The sequence below is a fragment of the Nannobrachium achirus genome, assembly GCF_963921795.1.
Source record: "Nannobrachium achirus genome assembly, chromosome: 15".
In the NCBI taxonomy this organism is placed as follows: domain Eukaryota; kingdom Metazoa; phylum Chordata; class Actinopteri; order Myctophiformes; family Myctophidae; genus Nannobrachium; species Nannobrachium achirus.
The window spans coordinates 4,290,551-4,315,687 of NC_137822.1; the positions used below are offsets into that span (position 1 = coordinate 4,290,551).

A 25,137-nucleotide genomic window follows, 5' to 3' on the forward strand; every position below is an offset into this window, starting at 1 on the left:
CAATTAAGACCCCAGCTCCATTCTACAAAATGTCTTCTAAATCCTAACAGCTGAAAAACCTATGTTTCTATATATCAGTGGTGCTCAAACTCTTATCAAGGACCCCCAAAATTAAGTATTTGGCCACGGACCCCATCTCAAAATATTTTGTTCCAGGGATCCCCCAGAAGCAAAAGTATTATTTAAAAATGCTTGCTTTAAAAATAAATTCAAAGATTTGCTCTGCGCTGTGAGCTTGTATATCTGCTATTTTTGAATAGCCAAAGGATAAAATAATGGTTTTAGTGGTTAAAATCTAAAGTGACACAGATGCATTCCCAGTTAGTGTTAGTTTGGCCCACATAGTACATGTATGTATGCTATACAGTAGATACAAAAGATTTTAAAACATCTTCCTAAAAAATCCCTTTTTTTCAAACATTTTTTCAAAAGAATGTCATGAAGAAATAGTGAAAATAACTGATCTGCAAGTTCACAACGCGTCACGTCGTGAGCTACCATCAATACTCTGGCTCTGTACTTGGTCTGCTCTTTTCCCACTCTACACCAAACCCCTTTGCCCGAAATTAGCCGATATACAAGCTTGCGACGCCTTACGGTGTTGTTGAAAAAGACGTCAAGCCACAGGCTATTTCTAGCACGTCTGTCGGTGTCGGCTCTCAGGTAAGGAGCTATAATTCAGTAGTGACGTGGATGAAAAAGTAAAAGTTATTTTCTGGGGTGCACTGAACCAAAACTGTTTGAGAACCACTGCTTTAGAGACAGACAGACCGTCACATAACACAGGCCATAGAGAATCTGAATGCTCTCCGATCACACAAACCCCAGCCTCTCAGTGACACTATTTAGCATAAAGTGCTCATAGAGAAACATGCTCAACTTCACAAACGAGTACATGACCTAATCGTACTATGACATCATGCAGTATCACTGTCATCATGACAGGAGAAACAATAACCAAGCTCACAGAGTCGAGTTGAAAAACATCTCCTGTCACTTCATGTCGCTCTGTTTCTCGTCGCACGCACGCACGCACGCACGCACGCACGCACGCACGCACGCACGCACGCACGCACGCACGCACGCACGCACGCACGCACGCACGCACGCACGCACGCACGCACGCACGCACACACGCACACACACACACACACACACAATGTTGCCTTCACGCTAGCAGCGACAAAACAATAGGCTACAAGCAGGGCTTATTTTTGTGCCGAGCTCCGTTACCTGCTTGCTGCGCTTGGGTAAATCTAGACGGTGCTCTGTGTCACCTCTAATGCACACAATACGTTTTTATTTTAGGCTATTTATTATTAAAGCACCTTTCAAACGGTCGGCGGCGGCGAGAAGCGAGAACGGGCATTCTCGCTTGCACCAGCGGGGATAGTGCGCGGTGGAGACACAAACACAATCGCTCCACGAGTAAACGGCGGGCCAGCTCTTGCCCCCACACGAGCGCATGCATGAACGAGCACGCGCACGAGAAATTCACGGGACCACGCCCGCTCGCCTCTCCGCTCCTCAACTTCTCCACGCGTCCCAAATAATCGCCCGCCTCTCATTGAAAATGAATTACTAAGGCGCGTCAACCGCCTCCCGTCTGAAAGACGAATAATTAAACGTTCTTATTTTCCCCCTCAATGTCCCTTCCTGCAATGGAAAAGGACTGTGGATGAAATGACACCGAGTTACGTTCGTAACTGACGGCCGTCACGCATCGCTGCATGGCGGGCGCGTGACGCGCTGTGAACCAAAAGTCGAACCCGTTTCAAACCTTGTCAGCGCTCCAATGACACAGTGAAGCGTCAGCATCAGTCATTAAGTTTTGGTTTCATAATCACTTCCACTCCTCTTCTCTCTCTCTCTCTCTCTCCTGCAACAGCTGCTCTGTTCTGTGAGCTGAAGACAACCTCATCCTCAGGCTTGTCTCTATGCTGTTTAACTAACCCTCTTCATTCACACAGTGTGTGGCTTGAGCAACACTTCAACGTAGGTCGGGAGAGGCTTATTTTTGGTATAGGTCTGTCCCTGTTACAATGCTCTAGAGTCTAGAGTAGAGGTACAACATTCTTAAATATGTCAGAAGTTTCTTTGTATATTTAAGTGCTTTTTCATATCTGTACCTGTGCAATTTTTGATAGCGAAGCATAAAAGGCCAAACAGAAACTTTGTTCCAATGTTCAATGCCAAAAAAAACTATTAAATCGTTAATTGCAATAATCGGTATGACAATTAATAGTCAACTAAAATGTTGTCAATCGTCCACTCGGCAGCCATGTATACAGTAGCCGGCCACGCCTTCTATTTTGTAGCTTTTGTTGCGTGAATGCACGCAGGGCCAGCGTTCTAATACTGCATTAATAAATTCCTTGCTTTGTTTTTTTTATAAATCCAGCACAATGCTGGTCTCCCTGAAACGCCTGGCGCAGGCTGAGGCCATGGTAGCGGATGTTTGTTCTGGAGCATTCCCGGGCAGAACGCCAATTTAAAAGTCGACGAGGAACCGAGAGCCGTCGTGGGCTCAGCGTGTGTCTTTCCCTCAAAGAGAAACTGGAACTCTTTTTGAGGGGATGCAGAGACCGACTCGGCACAGCGTGTGTGTTCTGTCAGGGAAGTGGAACTTTTTTTTTTTAAAGGGCATGCAGGGCCGGAGCGGGACTCCTGCTGTTTTTGTCTGCAAAATGTTATTTGAATGTTGGGGCCTTGAAGGCGACGCTGCTGCACCAACACAGTTGATTAAGTTAGCCTATTAAGACCTGAGGCTGATTCTACTAATGCCCTCCAAATCAGTAGTTATCACACTTTCCAAGACTTTTCAAAGAATGTTAATAATAGGCCTGGGCCGCCTGATTATGTATCCCACAGGAGAAGATGGATGGAAACGGTATCGTTTTCACCAGCGTCGGCAGGTTAGCATTTCACCAGGTTAGCATTCACAGCGTTATTTTTACTGAGGTTAAGATTAGGGTTAGGGTTAGAGTTAGGGTTAAGGATAGGTTTAGGTTTTGGTGCACCTCTGCCGCTGTCCAATGACAGGGGCGTGGTTATCCGTCTTTCCCAGTGGGATCCATAATCACGTGCCTGGGCCGTGGTCCGGTGGTCTGGGCACCAAGGCTGATGAGAGGCCTTACAGCGCATTGCGGGTTCGAGTCCAGTTCCGACGTTTTTTGCTGCGTTTCTCTACCCATCTCTCTCTCCCTGTCCCCTGTTTATTTATTTATATCAAAAAGAGCAGATGTATAAGCTCGCAGGTTTGCAGGGTCTGCTTTCTGAAGTGAAAGTCAGCAGCTTGCAAAAAATAAAAAATAATAATAATAAGGGTGAAGTGAGCGTTGCTATTTATGAGTTAATTTCTTGCTTGGCCAATGTGACCCTGGGCGTACAACAAACCTTGATGTAGGCCAGATGTAGGCCATGCTTCAGAGCCCGGACAAAGCCAGATGTTGGAGCTTAGCTCCTTCCAGGAGCACTGCTCCAAAAACTAAAACAACACTACTTAGTTACTGTCCACCACTGCCTGACTGTGAGCACATTCACCACCACCACACACACTTCTGCCTCACCACAGCGTATAATAACTGTTATGAGGAATATGAAAAATGTGACCTAATAAAAGTGTGTGTGTTACAGTGTTATGCAAAAGTTGCTGAACAGCAGTAGAATGCACAGGGAGCACCATTAATCACAGGTGCCATGGATGCACAGTGGGAGAGAGAGACTGCATCTGTCTTCTTCCAATCCACACCTGTTCTAGTGCAGCAGTCCAGTGCATGTCCACGTTACTGCAGTGGTCTTCAAACCACTGTTCATTTTGTTGACTAAAAGCTATGATGATGTTTTAACAATTGGCTAAATCAACCTGTATTATACCTTGTTGTTGTTGTTGTTGTACAATGGTGGCATACAAATAATAGCAAAAATAGTAAAATTACAAGCTCACAACAAATACCAGAACTGATATTAATTTCACTGTATTTAAACAAAAAACCTTAGTTCATTAGTCATAATCGAGGCAAAATTTGAAATAATCGTTAAGTTGAAGTCATATCGCCCAGCCATCCATGATTGGACACCCAACTCGATATGTAGTAAAGCCAAGAGAAATTCTTTGTAATTAGATCAGCTGGTAGAATTATAGAACATAGAATTTAAAACAAAACAGCAAAAAGAGCAAATATACTACAGTACAAGCTCACAACGCTGCGTTGTATCGAGACACGCTGTGAGACGGGCTATGAAATTGATCTTGTGTAGTTAGAATGTTTCCTGGTTTGATCCAGTGTTGTGTACATAGGGGGAAGTTTAGAAGTTCACAGTCAGAGTGGCATATCATCATCACTTGTCAGGTGGAAACCTTGTATGTCCAAAATGGTTACTTTTCAGGGAATGTTTTTTTTTACCCGATTTATAAAAACCACAGACACACTTCACCATGTTAATTTTGTTTGTAGATTGGCTACTTTTGGCTACTTTTGTAGTGCTGAAATATGGAGACGGATACAAGGTTTCAGCCTGACATGATGATATCACTAACAGCCCACATCAGGACCACACACGCACACACACACACGCACGCACGCACGCACGCACGCACGCACGCACGCACGCACGCACACACACACAGCTGTAGGATCACATTACTGGGTATAGATAGCCTCTGCACTGGAGGCAGGTTTCATAAGCGGCTGTATGGAACAATGTGCAGGGTATCAGCTGATACCGTTTAACGTTTAACTTAGACTCCATATTCTCGGCATGTCGTAACAGGTTATTATATTAATTTCACCTGAAACTATATTAATATTATTATTATTATTAATTGGTGTTGCTACAACGTCTGAGGAAGCGGAATAAAAACGTATGTAACAATAACTATAAAGAGATCTTGAAATAGCCGCTGCTCTATCAAGGTTTAAGAGGATGTACATATTTCTTTGCATAAGCTCTATATCCTGCAATAACTGCTATATTGCTGTATTGTTCAGTAGTCTTCCCCGACTCTTAAACAAGAAAATACATTTTCTGGGTCAGGATACCAATTCTATCCAACCAGAAGAGAGGACCACACAATGTATCATTCATCAGATACATTTTTACATAGGGTAACAGCATAAATGTGTGTTCCGGTGCCAATTTTGTCCAAATCTAACATTTTAATTTTGTTTCATCACATATCCTGAATCTAGTATGAGTTCTCTCTCCTGATTGGATTGCATCCTGCATGCGTTCTCTCCCGATTGGATACAAAAACGGCATCCCGCCCGACCTAAAGATGTATTTTCTGTCTCCTGTATGCTTAACTGGGACTAATCCTCAAAGCTTCTCTAATCGGATTAAGCAGGGCTTGTCCAGCGGGGGTGAGAGCGTCCTGCTGGGAAAAACAATCCACACAGCAATAACATCCCAGTCCCAGGGCTGGGCCGCCAACTCCTGATCTATATCAGTCGTTCTCAACCTTTTCAGGCCGCGACCCCCAAAATAATCTGAACTGGGGACACCCCCCCCCCCCTTCCCTCACGAGCCTCACAAGAGTTGAGGCATTATATTTTGTATAACACTGTTCTATGTGAAAATAGCTGTGTGAAAATGAGCCATTGCTCCTTGCAGCATGAGGTATTGTGAGCATGTAGATCTGCTATTTTCACGATTTCTGCCTTTAATATTTGACAATAAGGCCAATGTGACATTTTTTATATTAGAGGTATCAAAGGGGTCTTAAAAGTCCTTAAATTGTCACTTACATAAATACCCTCAATACACTTAAACTTTATGTTGGTTTGTTTTACTGTTGAGTGAGACAACAATGTTGCACATTAGGTTTATCATCTGGGGACCCCCACAATAATTTGGGGACCCCCCTGGGGGTCCCGATCCACAGGTTGAGAACCACTGATCTATATAACCACTATTTCACACACTTTTTCCTCGTTTACGATTCATGAACGCAGTTTTTTAAGTGGAAAATAGCAGATCTATAAAGTCACAACTGAGTCGAGGAGCGTGTGGAATGCCAATTTTTAACTATTTTTGTATGACACCGAAGTATAATAAGAGGGTTAAGTGGTTAATCATTCAGACTAATCAATTTAGTCAATTTAATACTAGAAGAAAACAATCTATTCGATTTTTTTCATGTTGACTCACTATAAGAAGTAAAAAGGAAAAAAAATCTTTGATTATTTGATTAACCTAACTGTACATGAGCAAGATTAAGTTAGTTGTTGGTTCTTTATTTTTCGTTAATTGACCGAACCCTATACTTTTTTATTTTATTTTTTATCGTCTTGCCCAATTGTATAGCTAGTTAGTTTTTTTATTACTCCTTTGAATTCCTGCTATTTTACCTTTCCGATGTATAGTCAGATTATAATCTTTGACAGTATACTGTTAGAGTAGATTGATGCAAGATCCTAGTTTACTGAGACACTAGCAGTAGCACCGTCTCTCTGCATTTGATTCATGTGTTTACCTTGCTTACTGTTAAGTGGCTCTGGATAAAGACACTGCTAAATGCCTGAAGTGTCAATAGTAATCTGATTATATTGTTATCCCACGCTACTGAGGAAGCTCCAAACTTGAACCTGAGAAGAGAGAGAGAAAAAACACACAGACACATTCTCTTCCTCACTGAGTCACTGAGGCCAGGGCCGTCACAAAGGGGGAAAAGAGTTACTGAGTTACTAGGGCCCAAGGTGGAGGTGCCTTAATTATTTTATACTTTAGCTATTGAAAAATAGCAGATATACAAGCTCACAGCGCGGCACCGAGTGCCGCGCTGCGAGCTTGTAGATCTGCTATTTTTGAAAAGTCGTGAAAATGTGCGCAAATCTTTGAATATGTGTATTTTTTAAGCAAACATTTGTAACTCAAATTTTGCTTCTGGGGGATCCCTGGAACTAAATATTTTGAGATGGGGGTCCGTGGCCAAATACATATCGCTTTGGGGGTCCTTCACATGAAAAGGTTTGCGCACCACTGACATAGAAACATAGGTTTTTCTTGCACAAATGTTCACGAGTTTAAAAAAATAGCAGATCTACAAGCTCGCTTGTAGATCTGCTATTTTTCAATAGTTAAAGCACAAAATAATGTGTTCCCAATCTAAATGGGTTAAACCCCCTCTCCTATGAAGAATATTCATGGGGGGCCCACAGTGAATCCTTGTACCCAGGGCCCAGGATGTGGTGTGACACCCCTGACTGAGGCAGGAAGCACAGGCAGAGATGTGAATGTAATCTACAGGCATATTTTCTTGGCTCAAGGTGTTGGCTGCTAGCCAGGGTTCCTGGTCGCATTGTATCCTTATTGTTATTATTTAACCGTTGGATCCCAAACAACGGGTCCGGGACCCATCTGTGGGGTGGCGGACACATTTTTATGGGTCCCTTATTTTTATTTTATTTTTTGTTTCCTACATTTTGTTTTTAATTATTATTATTAGGCCCTATCAAAAAATAAAAATAAAGTCAAGACATTCCCAAAAAAGCAAATAATTTCATGAGAAAAAAAAATAAAAAAATAATGTCAGTGTTTTTTCAGTAATTTCCACGAATAAATAAATGAAAACTCTAAGAAATTCCATAAATTAGAAAACAAATGTTTAAGAAATAGTTAATGGTTTTTAAAGAAATCAGATCTCATGTGACACCTACTGTACTGTAGTAAGAATGGGTTCAAGCCAGGGGTGTATTGAATGCATAAAAAGTCAATCTATATGAGTAAGTTAATACAATATAACTTATAGACTTTTGTCTCCCTGCTCGTCTATTGAGACATTTACTGTAGATTGTGTCAAAGGTCATGTCTCACCTAGACACAGAATTTGGCATGATTTCTTTTTAAACATTTTAAAAATGGCAGCAATTGAGCTGGAAACTGGGTTCAAATCTGCGATAGAAGAGGAAAGTTACCTATAGTGCTGCACTTTTAATAAAACATCAATAGTGGAAATAGGCGATCCACAAGCTCACGTGTCGCGTCGCTACTATTTTTTGAAAATGTTTGAATATATATGAACATTGTTCTACTAACGATTATGCACAAATAATTGTGATTATCTCACATAACAGCGATTAGGCGACTGTGTAATGATTGTGACAGGCCTAAATGCTGGCTGAACTCTCAGCCTGAGAACTTTAATCCATGAGAACACATGATGATCATGTTTTTCTCAGATGATCTGCTGTGCCCTCGGCGCATCGGGGTCGTCACCACATTAACTACATTAACTCTCAAATACCTGGAACGCGCCCGAGTCGCGTTAGATTTTAACCACTTTAACCTCTTAACAGGTCTGGGCCCGCCGGCGGGCCCGCTTGCCGTATTTTGACAAACAATCACGTTTAGACAAGCCTCTGTTTCACTTGCATTGCCAAGCTGTATACCATTTTAAAGCTAAGATTCTTTAGATTCCGAATCTGCAAACCATTTGATTATAGCCCCAAAACTCACGCCGCAAACAACGCAGAAGTCCGACATAAACAAACAAACAAATATTCATAAATCTGCTGCTACTCACGTTTAGAGTTGGATTGTACTCCAACAACATCATATATTTCCACAACAATGATGTTCTTGTGTAGAGGAAGGGTAAACATGATAAAATCCATGGCTGAAGTGAACTACAATACCCAAAAACCCCTGCGTAACAGCTCTACCGGACGTGCGTAAATGCGCAGCAGCGCGCCGAACCCGGCCGTATTTTGACAAACAATCACGTTTAGACAAGCCTCTGTTTCACTTGCATTGCCAAGCTGTATACCATTTTAAAGCTAAGATTCTTGTGATTCCGAATCTGCAAACCATTTGATTATAGCCCCGAAACTCACGCCGCAAACAACGCAGAAGTCCGACATAAACAAACAAACAAATATTCATAAATCTGCTGCTACTCACGTTTAGAGTTGGATTGTACTCCAACAACATCATATATTTCCACAACAATGATGTTCTTGTGTAGAGGAAGGGTAAACATGATAAAATCCATGGCTGATGTGAACTACAATACCCAAAAACCCCTGCGTAACAGCTCTACTGGACGTGCGTAAATGCGCAGCAGCGCGCCGAACGTCAGACCAAGAGTGTTAGGGCTGTCATTAAAATAAATAAATTAAATAATAATAATAATAAATATATAAAAATAATAAGAAATTAAAATAAAAAAAATCCAGTCTATTAGCCCTTTTTTGACCTTTTTATATGATATATGCAAATGTCTCCAAATGAAAACGCATAAACATACACTTAGTAAAACATGTGTAAAATATTCATATTTTGTAGTTTTATCATGTCCTTTGAAATTGGGCTAGGTAAGGCTTCAAAATGTGTCCACATTGTGTTTTTCAGCTCCTATATGATAATAACAGTGTTATGCAGGCATCTATTTACTGAAAATATTTAGGCGAGGATTAAAAACCTGCTATTCCAGTAAGTTAAAACTTGCATTACTCAAAGTCAGTTGCACACAGAGTGATTATTTATTTCTGGGTAAAACTTCAAAATGTGTTCTTCAAAATGAGACCATGCCCAATGCATTACTCCAAATGGTTTAAAAACAACAATCAATTTACTTTGGGTACGCTGTGTATAGGCGTTTTTTGCAAATTATACAGGATTGTTAACAGGTTAACCATGATTTTATGCTTTAACTATTGAAAAATAGCAGATATACAAGCTCACAGCGCGGCACCGAGTGCCGCGCTGCGAGCTTGTAGATCTGCTATTTTTGAAAAATCGTGAAAATGTGTGCAAGTCTTTGAACATCTTTGACCCGAGCTTTGACCCGACTTCTAAATCCTTCTTCTAAATCATGTTGTTCTCAAACCTTTTCATGTCAAGGACCCCCGAAATTACATGTATTTGGCCGCGGACCCCCATCTCAAAATATGTTGTTCCAGGGACCCCCAGAAGCAAATATTTGATTTACAAATGTTCGCTTTTAAATAGATATATTCAAAATAGCAGATCTACAAGCAAGATCTACAAGCTCGCAGCGCGGCACTCGGTGCATATCTGCTATTTTTCAGTAGTTAAATCAGTCAATAATCCTTGGCCTAAATGGGTTAATGACCTTTTATACTTTGTCACGCAACCGTGCCGTGTCACGGCTACAGCAGGCGATCTACAATCTCACGGTATGTTGCATTGTGACACGTCGTGAGCTTGTGGATCGGCAATTTCTTTTCATGTTTCCGCCTATATAACGACACACTCAAAATAGGGTTGTGGTTAAGGATACTGTATGGGGGTCTATATGACAGTACTAAACAGTGTAATGAATGAGCTACTTTGTTCTTTGTTTTGTCAACAACACGTCCCTGAACCTTTTTTACCTCCCTGACAACTCACCAGCAGATCACTGGTCCCTGAGGGGGTTTCAGGGGGTGGGGGGGGGGGGGGGTCCCCAACACAATTAGTTGATACCAGTAAGACGCCCTAAGGACGAAAAGCGACCTCGCCCGTTGCGCAGGACGGAATCCGCACAGGACGGAATAGAGGGTATGCGCGTGACATCAATATCATCATACCCGGAAGTTATGCGGGAATGCCTACTGAGTGGCAAAAAACTACTTTCTGGCCTTGACAGCCCATACATCCAAACAGAAAAGTCCTGATCGCATTAAACGGCATTAAACAACGTTAACCTCACCTTGCCACTGACTTTGCCACTCGGTTTGCCACTCGATTTGCCATTCACTTTATGCATGCGCATACCCTCTATTCATTTGCAAGTGTGATTTGTGTTGCGGTTGGTTGTTTAAGTTGGAAAAAATGTGGACAAAATATTTTCTCAAATATGGATATGACTGACATCTGACATCACAGATGTCTTATGTTATAGACCACATGAGACTCACACACTGTCAATATGGGCATTCCAAGCTATGGGCTTACAGTAATATTGATGACATCAGGGATCTCCCTATATGGGCAGGTCAGCTATAGACATTGAGGCATTTGTAAATTAATTTTGTCTTGGCCATATAGAGCATCCATATATGGGCATTGCCAAATATGGGTCAACAATGTGATGTTACATCAGGTCAGCTATAGACATTGAGGCGTTACCTACTCACTGAAGGTCAGGTTTCTGCCGGGTTAGATAGTAATGCTCCCTCCCTACGGTCGCAATCACATCAAATTCAACCACTTTACATCAGCTATTTGAGCAGATAGCAGATCAAAAAAAAGATCTTTAAACAAATGCAACACAAGTCTTGTATGGAGGGTCCCTGGCACAAACTCTTTCCAAGAGCTGATGTAAAGTGGTTGAACTGAATTTGATGTGATTGTGACCATAGGGAGCATTTACTATCAAACCCGGCAGAAACCTGACCTTCAGTGAGTAGGTAGGTAACGCCTCAATGTCTATAGCTGACCTGATGTAACATCACATTGTTGACCCATATTTGGCAATGCCCATATACTGTATGGACGCTCCATATATGACCAAGACAAAACCCATTACTGATGTTTTGATTAATATATTTATTTGTATTTTTAATAGGAGGATTTGAGAACATTAAACTTATAAGCAAACAAACTTTTGAATTGTCCTATAATGTCAAGCCCACGTCAGAGTAAATCACATCTAACCCAAACTGACTCTTTCTCCGTCTCCGTCTCTCTCTCTCTCTCACACACACACACACACACACACACACACACACACACACACACACACACACACACACACACACACACACACACACACGCACGCACACGCACACGCACAGCTAAAGTTAATATGCAACAATGGTGTCAAATAACGATTTTGGGGGAACCTGAACATTGTTCTTCACAGCCAGAAACCAAAAAACACATCAAAGTGAAAGGCTTCCCCTCTGTAGAACAGACATGTGTTACCGTGTGCTCCAGTTCAGTGTGTTTTTGGTTTGTTTTGTTTTGTGTGCTGAACGGAGAGGAGAGGAGAGGAGAGGAGAGGAGAGGAGAGGAGAGGAGAGGAGAGGAGAGGATCTCTGCAGCCAGAAATATCACCACCATATTAGGTCAGATGAAATGCAGCACCGAGGCAGAGCGCACAATGTACTGGCCATTTACTGTGACCAAACCTGGAGTTAGCTACACTGATATGGGACAAATCGTAAGGAAAAAATACCCATACTACTAATACTAATATTAACAGGCAGAGGCAAGTAAGGAGCGGTTACCGCATTTAGCGCCAATCTACTACTTCCTCAGAAGTCTAGAAGGGGTGTGTGTGTGTTTGAGCGTGCGCGCGCGTGTGTGAGCACGTGCGTGTGTACGTGTGTGTGTATGTCCAGAGCTAATCTCGTGAATCCGTTGGACCACGTTTCATACTTTTTAAATATTTAACATTCATTTTTCATAGTGGAAGTCTATGAATGGGGTTGTGATCTGGCTGAAACCTTGCCCCACATTTCGGGAGAGTCATGCATCCTAGATGAGTCACAGACGACATGACATCATCACGGATGAGTGAGTGACATCATCACAGGCTGGTCTAAGATGAAGGTTAGGAGCCACACCGTGGCATGTGGAACCCTAGATCCCCCCCAGATCCACAGGATTCAATATTTAAAAAGTACTCATGTTCTTCGATAACGCAGAAGAACAGTACAGCTGCTTTTTACTGCTGTGCATTATTAGTATACTACTATTATTAATTGAATACTTTATTAGCAGTTTGCAAAAAACTGCAAAACAAAGGGGGCACAGGATTCTACAAAATTAATGTCTAAAATCAGTAGTTTTTCCAGAAATTTTCAAAAATAGCAGATGTACAAGCTCACAGCGCGACAGGAGTGACGTGCTGTGAGCTTGTAGATCTGCCATTCTTAAAATCGAGTTGGGTTAATATTCTTATGTTGACGTTGCGTTGCTGCATTCTGTACTGCTGGCAGTTGGGTTTGTGACAGTTCTCTCTTTACCTTTCTTTAACAAATTAAATAGCCTACAGCTGTGTAATACTGTAGGCCATTACAAATATGACAAAGGCTCAATTAAGTACGAATACAGTAGAACTAGAACTTAGCGGTTAGTTAGCCTACCTAAACAAAAGGGTTCACGTGATGAAGAGAAGGTGCTTCTAATAGTTAGGTAAAGATAGCGGATCTACAAGCTCACGATGCTTCCCGATTCAATGTGTCGTGAACTTGTAAATCGGCAATGTTTGAGCACAGCACTGACACACATTTAAGCTTTGGATTGCTTCCATATTTAAAGGTACTGTAGGTTAAGTGAAATTTTAAAAGAAAATGTATGTATTTTTTGTTTAAAGTTAAATGTCTGTTCCAGTTCCAATTTTGTCAGCCCATTTTTTCATGTCACCACTTTCAATTGTTTATCCTGTATGAGTTCTCTCTTCTCTAGGATAGAATTGGACACTGACCTGAAAAGAAGTATTTTCTGTTGTTTACTGAGAGCTGGAGAGACAGGGAGAGAGTCCTGTTACTGAACAAACACCCTGCAGCAACGACTCTTCTTTAACGGACAACTTAGTTTTTTTACAACAAGAGTTCATATTTTAGATTGTAATTAGAGAAAAGGAAAGATGAGTGTTAAAATGTTTTCATTAACTGCTTTCTATAGTTTTAGTGATTTTAGCTATTTTGATTTCAGTGTGTGGGGGCATGCCATGCATACAAGTGTCTAAATGTGTCTTTTTAGACACAATAAGCCGGCGATTTCTTTATTACCTTTTACAGTAACACTACTAGCCCCCATAAGTCACATCTGCCCATGAAAGATTGCGGTGCATCTTGGGAATGGGCTTATTCATTTTGTTTAAAAGGACATTTAGACACTTGTACGCATGCCCCTTGCCCCCACACACTGAAATCAAAATCATCAAAATTTGAACCCTTGTTGTAAAAAAAAAAACAAAGTTGTCCTTGGCTTTAACTACCTCTGTAGGATAATAAGGTGCAAAGAATAACCTAATACATGACTAGCCCCATTCAAGGTGTTGTGAGTTCCCCGAAGAGGTCAGGAACACACGCACACACGCACGCACACACACACACGCACGCACACACACACACACACACACACACACACACACACACAAACACACACAGTGTAACTGTCAAGGCAACGTCCCAGCAGTTAGCTCCATTCCTAACATTCCTAACCCCCCGGCTCCACCGAGCACGTCGAGCGTCGCGTCAACGTCAACGCAGGGAACGCTCCCGTTTTAATCAATGAAGGGTGCTCCACTGCCGACGTCAACGTCCGCGTCGGACGCTCAAATTCGCCCCGGTTCATTTTTTGACGGCGTCCGACGCCGGCACGACGCCGTCATTTTGGTGGAGCCCTAGCCTTAACATCTCCACTGAAGTACCAACAGACATAACAGTTGTCTCAACATTCCTCCTCCATCAAAGCTCTTCTCTGACTGCATCGCATTCTCTTGGACATTTTGCTAGGTTTGCTCTTTTGTGAGTGACAGCAGCTGAATCATTCAACGGAAGCAAAGCAAAATGATTGTGACAGCGTCACAAATTATATAAACTCTCAATGACGATGATTATGATGACAACACTTTGAATTTATGGGTGAGCATATATCCTTAATTGTATGTCAGAGTTTTATTTAGTGTTTAGGAATGAAACATTAACACAAACAGTTCGCACTCAATGTGTCCAAATGTGTCCCAACTCAACTCCACAAAACCGAGGGGGCTGTATCTTTTTCAGTATACACACAGTACATCAACGTATGTTACCATGTGCCAACAAATCCACACCCTACTCAATGAGTCAACGAGTCCTCGAGCCTAAGGATCGGTCACATTGTTCATTATTAGCAATTAGTCAGTGTGGTCGCTTCAGTAATAGAGACGTCCCGCTACCATTTTTACCTTCTCAATACCAATTCCATACCCATAACATGTGTATCGGTCAATAGCAAGTACCCATCCGATACCAGTGTGTAATTAAAAAAATCAAACCTCGGTTCGAAGTGAAGCGGTGAATCTTAGTATAGAATTGTCTGGAGAGCCGGTATGACAGCCGGTATAATAGGTTTTAAAAAAATATATAAAAAGTCCTGCTTGCTGGTCTCTTAGTTGTTTGTCAACTGCATCCCTCTATAATTATTTCAGTTTCTGTTATCTTTGTGGCCTACTAAATTTTTCAACTTCTGCTAGATTTTCAATGTATTTACTCTTGTCTGCCTTAATGCTCCTTTTTACCATTCTGCTAGCATCTGTATATTCTTATTGTGCCTTTGCTTTTGCTCTTATGCGGCTATTTGTCATTGCTGCAATAGGTGAGACCTATTGCATGTACAAGACAGATAAAACCTGAAGGCCAAATTATCATGTGAAGCTTGACCAATCCTCAAAGTATCCATTCATCTGACCGGGAGGGACACAGGACAGATAAAGCCTATTCATTCTGAACTGAAATGACCATATATGGACATGGGACACACATTTTGCTTTTTGAAAAAGCCTATTCATTCTGGACTGATATTTTGCACGTACGGGACAGGAAAAACCTGTTCATTCTGGCCTGGAGTGACCATATATGGACATAAGGTGACATACATTGTGTTTTTGAAAAACCCTGTTAATTCTGGACTGAGATCACCATATATGGTAATTAAACGGACATTCTGTTTTTGAAAAAGCCTGTTCATTCTGGACTAAAATGGCCATATATGGGTGATACACACCGCTTCAAAAAAAGAAGATATGGAAGCTAAAAAATCACACCTAGTGTGAAGTGAGCGGTGCTATTTATGAGTTAATTTCATTAAGTGTCCCGCTGACCAATCACAGCGTGTCCTGCGGTGCTTGGCCAATAGGACCCTGGGCAAAGTGGGCATACAACAAACTTTGAGCCGTTTGTGCCAAGATGTAGGGCAGTGTTTCTCAAAGTTGATTCCAGGGACTCTGTGGGCTCCTTTAAGGGGGTCTAAATTGACCCATATAAGTCTGTAACTCTGACAGTGTACAAATGGAACCAAATGGACCCTATCGGGTCCATTTGGTTCCATTTGTACACTGTCAGAGTTAAGGGGAGACCTTGAAATTAAAAACAAATTAGAAACACTGATGTAGGCCATATAGGCCAGATGTAGGCCACGCCTCAGAGCCTTGACATTTTTTGGGTAAACGGACAAAGCCAGATGTTGGCGCTTAGCTCCTTCCAGGAGCACCGCTCAAAAAGATCTAGGACAGTGGTTCTCAAAGTGGGGTTCAGGGACTCTCTAGGGTTCCTTGAGGCCGTTCCAAATGGACTCTTACAGATCTGTAACTCTCAAAGAGTTATGGGGTCCTTGAGATTAAAATGCTTGAAAACCACTGATCTACGGAAAAAGAAAAAATATATAAAACAGTAGTGCAACATCAACTGAAGTATTAAAAATACAACATAATTGATTACTGTAAATGGCATATCATGTGATAAATGATGATCGGAATGGTTTGGGTTACACGTCGGCACTCCGACACGTCGCTATTCCGACCACCTAAACCTTAACCTCAGTAAAACTGATGCTGGTGAATGCTAACCGGTGAGTAGCTAACCTGCCGACGCTGGTGAATGCTAACCTGGTGAGTAGCTAACCTGCCGATGCTGGTGAATGCTAACCTGGTAATCGGAATGGGGATGTGTCGGAATGGAGACCCGTCCCCGGCATGGACTGGTATACGCGCTACTCCTGCAGTTATGCTAGATTTCATGTCAAATAGACCAGCTTCATCATGTAATCGTACTTAGTCTGCAGTATGGCCTGTCTGAGTGAGCAGACACATGTCAGGCCTTCCCGAAGCTGGTGGCAGGCCCAGTAGAAAAGCTCTTAAGACACTGTCTGCCTTGTATCTAATTATTCACACAAGCAGCAGCACTGCAGACATGAAGAGATCCACAAAGAAGTGTCGACGCCCTGCCAAGTTTCAGTCTGTGGCAAGTGGAACAAAGTCAGCATATAAACCTTACTGTACACAGCCATGAACTGGCAAAACATTCTCAAGCAAGCATGTGTATGAAGCAAAGAAATATTGCGAGGCTCTGCGAGCTTGTTATATCGGCTATTTTCGGCAAAGAGAGATGGGGAAAGAGCAGACTAAGTAGAGTGGAAGGTCAGGTTTACTAAGTATTGACGGTTTAAGTGGTAACAAAAAGAAAAGAAAAACACAATAACATCACATGAATCCAACATGCACTGATGATAGTGCTGTCAAACACATCTATGAAGCTATCTATCATGAAAAGGTTTAATCTGCAACACAAGTTTATAACATTTATAGTGGGGGTCCCTGCTTCATCTCTCTCTCTCAGATAGGGGGTCGTTGGCCTGAAAAACATTGACGACCCCTGTATAGCATTAAAATCAGTTGAGAAACTTCCACCATACATACTGTACATTGGGTATTTTTCAAAATATCTTAAATTGAATTTATTTTTGAAGTTTAGAATATGTTTGAAACATTTTACCAACACAAATCTTGTATCTTGTGTGGGGTCTCTGGCACAAACTATTTTCAAATGGGTGTCCCCACTCCCCACTTAATAAGCCATTACATACTGTAATTTGTTCAACAACAAATACAACAAATAGCGAAAATAGCCGGGGCCTACAGGAGCAAAATGCAGGCTTGTACGCCTGTTATTTTTTAAATTGGGGGGATTTCTTTTTGAGAGGGAAAGAGAGAGAGAAAGAGAGGGAGAGAGAGATGTAGAAATGTTGCAATCTTCACCTATAATGACTTGCCCAAAATAGGCATGCCAAGTTGAAATTGTTTAAGAGGGTGGGAGAGACTGACAGACAGTGAGAGAGAGGGCGGGTGTGAGTGTGTGTGTGCGCGTTGTCTGTGCCTGTGTGTAGCCATAGAGACAGCAATTACCTGGAAAGGCATGTGGGTTGGATGCTCCTCTCTTGAGGCACTTGGAACACAGGACGTGAACGGAGTAGTGGAGCGCGGGCCACTCCCTCAGCAGGATGTTCAGCTCGTCCAGCAGCGGCGTGATGGCCTGCCAGGCCGTCCAGATGTTGGGGAGCGAGGCGTGGCTGGCCACGGAGAGGGTCTCCTCCTGCGAGCGCGCCGCCCTCCCCCTGGCCGGCCGGTAGCTGATCATCACGGGCACCTTGCCGCGGTAGGCGAAGATCTGGTGCCTCCCGTCCGACCGCTGCACCACGTGGCCGTTGATCTGCACGCTGAAACGCGCAAACAGCCCTGGAGGGAAGACGAACGGGAAGCTGTAGTCCACCTGCAGCTGCTCCACCGAGAGGAAGTGGCACACGGCAAGGGAGGAGCCGCCGCCGCTCGGCCAGTCGTCGGCCGTGCGGCGGGGCTCGTCACTGCTCACGTAGCTGGGGAACTTGTACCACACCGTGGCGCCGTTCAGGGGCTTGGTGCGGGGCTTGTTGACGCAGTAGCAGATGCCCATCTTCTCCAGCAGCTCCATGATGAGGTGGAGGTCCTGCTGCGTCTGAACGAGGGGCTTCAGGAGGAGGCGGATGACGTTCGAGGACAGAACGCCCTGCCGGACGAAGTCCTCCACGTGGCGCCTCAGGTGAGAGACCCTGTGGCTCTCTCCCTTCTCGTCCTCGATCGCCAGGCCCGCCCTGGCCGCATCCTCCCTCTTGCCCTCGGACAGGAGCCGCTCCAGAAGCAACGACTCGTCCTTCTGGAAGAAGACGTTGAGGATGGCGATGAAGCGCGGCAGGTTGTGGAAGACGTACTCCTTGAGGGAGAGGCTGTCCTCGAAGTAGAGCAGCTTCCCGCTCTCGTGCAAGTACGACAAGGCGCTCTGCAGGCGGTCCTCCGTCAGCCCCGCCTGGAGGCCCAGGCGGGCAGAGTCCCACCACGACAGCCACAGGTCCTGGGGCTTAAAGTGCAGCTCCTCCAGCGTCTGCCAGGACCTGGGCAGCACGCGGTGGAGGTTGGGGAAGATCTCTCTTTGGTCGGCGACCGACATGAGCTTCTCCCGGAGCCTCTGGATGTTCCTCTGGCTCTCCGTGCAGCTGACGCACAGGACCGGGGAGAGGATCTGCAGCCGGTGGTTGAGCATGTACTGCAGCTGGGCCCTCTTCCGCCGCAGGTTCTTGTCGGTCACGCCGTAGAAGACGATGTGGGGGCTGGAGGTGCGCACGTTGTAGCCCTGCTCCAGGGCCTGGTCCACCTGCCATGAGAGGCTCCTCAGGCACTGGGTGTCACCCTTCTCCTGCAGGGCAATCTGTCTGTGGATGTCCAGACTCTTCTCCTCCACCTCCATGTCGCCACACAGGTCTGTATGCGTGCCCACCATGCACACCACCGCATGGGGCACTTTGGCACCGAGCAGGTGGAGGAAGTACCCGACGTGGGCATAAAAGTTCTTGGACGAATACGCTTTGAGATTTACGACGAGAATGTACAGAGCACCGGGGGAAAGAAAGAAGGGCTTGATGAGGTCATAGTTTGGCTTCCCTGACAAATCGTACACTAGAAACGTAAGACTGCGCTCGGCGTCCGCGACCCAGTTGGTCACTTCGATTCCCTTGTTTCCCTCGTTGCCTTTGGTGTCGTGTGGTTTACGAACGACACTCCGCCTGAGCAGCGTTTTGCCCGCGTCCTTCGTCCCCATCAGGACTAATTTTAGCCTGGGCTTCACAGCATGCTGGGAATGTGTGAGTTCCTTTTGATAGGCTGCGATGTAAGGAATCCCTTTCATGCACACTTCGTAGGGAGGCTGAATGAGTGGGTTGTCCTTCACCTTCCAAATGTTCACTTTAGAAAGCTTTCCAAAGTTGTCTGGGAGTATGGCTATTTGGTTACCCTGTACGACGAGCTCCTCCAGTTTCTCCAGCTCCACGATGGAGTCCGGCAGGTAGGTGATGTTGTTATTGTCCAACCACAGGTTCGCCAACTTGACCATCTGCCCGATTTCCTTGGGCACAAAAGGCAGTCTATTCCTGCTCAGGTAAAGCTCCTCTAATCCTGCGATGTTTAAAACCGCCAGGGGAAAGTTCTCGAAACAATTCGACGACAGATTAATCATTTTCAGTCTCTGGAGATTGGCGAAGTTGGGAGGCAGCGCGTTTAGGTGGTTGCCGTCCAGCATGAGACTCTCCAGACTTTGCAGGTGGCAGAAGGTGTCAGGCAGCACAGACATGTGAAGGCTGCTGAGCCAGAAGATCTTGATGGAACGCAGCCTCATGATGTCTGCCGGCAGCGCCTCAAATTTGTTCCCGGAGCAGTCCAGCTCCTCCAGGTCGACCAGGGCCAGGACCTCCGAGGGGAACTGGCTCAGCTTGTTGTGGTCCGTGTCCAGCACACGCAGTTTCTTCAGTTGCGAGAACGACCTGGGGAAGTCGCTGAGCTCGTTGAAGCTGACGTCGAGCTCCTCCAAGACCTGTAGCGCTCCCAGCTGCGATGGCAGGTACTCGATTTTGTTGTGGCTGACGCAGAGCTTCTTCAGCCCCTTCAGCAGTTCCACGTCCTCGGAGAAGCTCCTCAGGCAGTTGTGGCTCATGTCCAGCTCCACGAGCTGCCCGAGCTCGAACACCACGCGGGGCACAGACGCAAACTTGTTCCGTCGGAGGACGAGGACTCGCAGGTTGCTGAGCGTGGACCCCAGCCCCTCGGGCAGCGCCCGCAGCGAGTTGTTTCCCAGGTTGAGCGCCTCGATCTCGCCCATGTCCTCAGGGAAGGTGATCTCCTCCTGGCTGCTCTTGGCGCACAGGGTGAGGTGGCGCAGGCTGCTCCGCAGCTTCCTCGAGCGGAGGGCGGCGTCCCGCCACAGCCGCGCCGTCCTGAGGTTGTTCTCATCCTTGTGGAGGTTGTTCTCATCCTTGTCGAGGTTGTTCTCATCCTTGTGAAGGTTGTTTTCATCCTTGCTGTTGTCCTCCATGACCATGACGTCCCCCGTGGTGGTGGAGCCCTCCGTGTTGTTTTCATTGAGGCTTTTCATCGGTGGTTACCTTCTTTCCGCGGAAAACGGCGTCCTTGGTCGAGCATCGGCGCACCCGGCAACGCGGCCGTCATCACACGTACATTCCATAGGGACCAGCTGCAGAGAACGGCCGGTGGATGATGATGATAACAATATTCCGATCAAGATGTTCAGTCGCATCAGAACGTCTGGATGATGTGCAGCAGCAGCAGCACTCCACACATCCTTCCTTCCTGCGACACTCTCACGCACACAATAACAAAAAGCCCTACCGCACAATACGTCCCCAAATGTTGGCTGTCCCGTAGCGACGACAGTGCGTATTGCCATACAGAAACATCCATTTGGTTGTCATTTTAAAAAGCAAATGTTCCTCCTCCCCGTGAATCAAATAAACGGGTTCCTTTATTGTATCTACGTTGTGTGCCTTGTGGTGTTTCCCTTGTTGTTTCTGGCTCTCACTGCTGCAGTCGGAAATGGACTGGACTGGCTAGCGAGAGTCAACGCCAGTGTTGCCAGATTTGGGGAGAGAAATAAGCAAACCAGGTATACAAAGTATTTTTGTGTCAGGGTCACACAAGTAAATATCCCTTAGTTCTTGGTTTCCTACATTTTGTTTTTAATTATTATTATTTAGCAACGTTTCGGTCTCTTCAGACCTTTATCAGGCAACATCATGCCTGATGAAGGTCTGAAGAGACCGAAACGTTGCTGAATAAAGTTATAAGTGAAGACAGTGTGCGGGACTCCTTCTCTCCTCTCAGTATCTACTACACTGTTCCAACGCACCTGTCCTAGTAGGTGTGCAATAGGACCTCTCTTCTAAATTATTATTATTTAAAACAACATAAATAAAGCTGGGATGTTTAAATGAAACATTTTAACAACACAAAGCAATGGTATGAGGGTCCCACTCCCTTGCAAAACATATTTTCAGATGGGGGCCGGTCAGCGGTCTTTGTAAAAATTCTATTTTTGCCATGGACTTACAAAATGAGTGGACAATACTATTACCAGAAACACAATAAAGGAATGGCCCTGAAAAGCCATTACAGGCATATTACAGGTCTATAACTCTAGTGTACAAATAGGACCAAATACGGGTCCATTTGGTTTGATTGATTGATTGATTGATTGATTGAACACGTTATTTGCAGTTCACATATAGGAAAACAGTACAGTTCAGATACAAGGTCTACTAACAGGATCTAAACCCAGGAAAGCACTATGGCTTGTTTACATGGGGTCTTTTGTAGGCCTACTTAATTCATTGAGACAGACAAGTAGGCCTATACAACAATACAACAAAACCTCATATAACAGTGTACAGTAAACAGGTCGGGGGGCGGGGGCCGTTGGGGTAGGCTTTGGCTTTGACTTTTTACAGGTTGCAGCCACCTGCAGGTGTTCTTTCAGAGTGGTTTTAAAGGAGAGTAGGGATTTGCTCTCTTTAAGGCTGTTGATAGGGCGTTCCACATTTTTGCGGCATAGCAGGAGAACGAATTTAACCCTTTGTTTGTGCCAAATCTGGGTTGAACGTGATTAGTGGAGCTGCCCCTGGTGTTGTGATTGTGAATGTCTTTGACTTTTGTCAGTGTATCTTGTAGGCGTAGGCCAGGGGTTTTCAAAGTGGGTGACGGGGCACCCTGGGGTGCCGCGACAGCAGTCCAGGGGTGCCGCGAAATAATTTGATAATATTTGAAATGTATTTGGACATTTAAAAATACATTTAGTATCATTTTAAAAGTACAAAGTTATTTTCAGTCAGTTCTATCCAAATTGGCTATTATCTCACTTTCCTTGCAACATAATCACTAAAATATGCTATAAATATAGGAGCTCGGAGTGAAAATTAGGAATATAATAATGTAGTGGTGCCTCGGATGGAAAAAATATTTATAGGGGTGCCCCGAGCCAAAAAGGTTTGGCCACACATTGCAAGATGCTTTACTGTCATCTACCCTACAAAATGATGAGACAAGATGAGTCTGAGATGGAAGGCCAAGCAGTAGCCAAACCAGTTTGTTTTGGGATGTTTGGAGCCTTGTGTTTAAGGCCTTTGAGGTGCTACGGTACCATGCGTGGACTGCATAGTCAAAGTACAGTTGAATGAGTGCCCCTGCTTGAGTCTTCATAGTGTTCTTACTGATCAGTGGGGACTTTTGAGCGTTGCTAACTGCTCCAATATGTGGCTTTGTATTTTTTCACCATGTCTTTCCGAGGGTTTTCCCATTGCACAACGTAAGTTTGATGTAAGCTTTCCAAGTGTTTTCCCATGGGGTTATAACTACACATGACAAGACGTCACAGGATATTTGCACGGGTGTTATTGTTTTTAATTACTTTAGGCTAATGACCTACCTGGGTTGAATCTAAAATGCAACCCAGGTAGGTCATTAGCCTACCTGCGCCAGCAGAGTGCGCAAGTACTGCTTTTGGTGGCGTATCTGTCTGTGATTACGCCCATATCCAATCAGGGACCAGCATTCTTGGTGACTAACAAGTTCAACCTGATACATAAAAGGCACGCTCTGCTGGCGCACAAGTAGGCCATACATGGCCATGGGTGCACAAAGCGCAAGTTGGCACCTCGACAGAGTGCCGTCTAGTTTCATCTTTCAACATTGTCACCCACTGTCACCCATTGTCACGAATCCGGGCTCCCCCTGAGTTAATGTCGAAGGGTCCTTGGGCAAGACTCTGAACCCCTAATTGCTCCCGCTGAGTAGGTTGGTGCCTTGCATGGTTTCCTCCGCCACCGGTGTATGAATGTGTGCGTGAATGGGTGAATGTAATGCACAATCTCTGTAAAGCGCTTTGGATAAAAGCGCTATATAAATGCACCATTTACCATTTACCACTGTGAAGTCATCAACCTGGCCGAGGTTAAAATTAGACCCAAAGAGGATGGATTCAGTTTTACCCAGGTAAAGCTTATCAGTAAAGCCAGGTGCAGATCTTTCCGAGTTCAGAGCTAAGGGTTCCATATACACTCTCAGAATTATGGTGGTCCTTGAAAATAAAAAAAGTTGAGAAACCACTGTCGTAGTGGACTCGGACAATAGCAGATCTACAAGCCCACAACGCGTCGCATAAATCAGTGTCATATTCTGAAGAAAACCTGGAGTCTGACATTCAGTAATGGGGTGTTATGATAAAAATAAGAACATTATAATATGTAAAATCTAGTAGGATTTGCCACGGAAGAGGACAAGTATTCCCAAGGACACTATTTGTCTGTGTACGGACATATTTAATATGCCTGTATGTAGCTATGGGGTATCTGAATTTCCCCTCAGGGATCAATAAAGTATCTATCATCATCATCATATCATCATATTGATAGATGACCCCTGCAGTCCGTGGACAAATAGGCCCTACATATAATTTGAGGGTCCTTGACATGAGAATGTGTGAGAACCACTAGTTTATACAACACAAATTAGGAAACAAGCCCAAATAAGCAATTACACTTAAGAAACAAGGCCCACAAAACCGCAACCACAAAGAAAAAACAAGATATGGCTTATAATAAGCAGACATGGCAACACCGGTCAACGCCCGTCCAACACTGCGTCATCATCCTGGACCCGCCTTCTTCCTAAAATAGCAGATCTTAAAGCTCACAAGACATCGCGTCCAGGACGCGTTGTGAACTTGAAGATCGGCATTTCTTTTTCGCGCGACACCGTCATGTGAGGAAGTATAAGGAATTGGTTGTAGTTTTGTTTTTTGGTTGACAAGACTGGGGTAGACTTTTGGCATTACCGTTTTGAACATCATCCGCACTAGAGTGCATAGTACGGAAACGGTTGGTTTGCGTGTTTACATGTTATGTCTATGTGGAATTCTACCGGAGACAAGGCGGGCTCTAGACCAGATATGAGCACTGGACAGTATCTGGACATAGAAACCTGGCTGGGTACAGCCGAAAGCCTGGAGATGCGAGATCATTTTATATTATTTAATTTCATATTATATTTGTCAATGTTTTAAGAGAGAGAGAGAGAGATATGACCAATGATGAAAAACTCCCATACCTGCTGGGTGAAGTAAAACAATGTGCAAACACAGCAGCAAGATTCGTGAGCGGCTGTGTGATAAGAGAAGGATATCAAATGGAACCCAACCACCTTAAAAACCATTGTATATATCCCTGCTCTGCCTGCACGTTACTGTGATGCATGAAAACTGTTTTCACCTGTACATATTTTGTTCCGATTGTATTGTATTGTGTACACTTCGCTTTGGCAATGTAAACGTA

General features: G+C 44.2%; 1 protein-coding gene across 1 annotated transcript in view; it reads right to left on the minus strand.

Annotated features, from left to right (window-relative positions):
• Positions 1 to 21,282, minus strand: part of mfhas1 (multifunctional ROCO family signaling regulator 1) — a 35,911-nt gene extending 14,629 nt beyond the window's left edge. The window contains exon 1 of the mRNA XM_080742737.1: positions 17,843 to 21,282. Coding sequence (XP_080598863.1) covers positions 17,843 to 20,891 — 3,049 coding nt within the window. The 5' untranslated portion in view covers positions 20,892 to 21,282. The remainder of the gene's footprint in view (positions 1 to 17,842) is intronic.
• Positions 21,283 to 25,137: the final 3,855 nt, after the last annotated feature.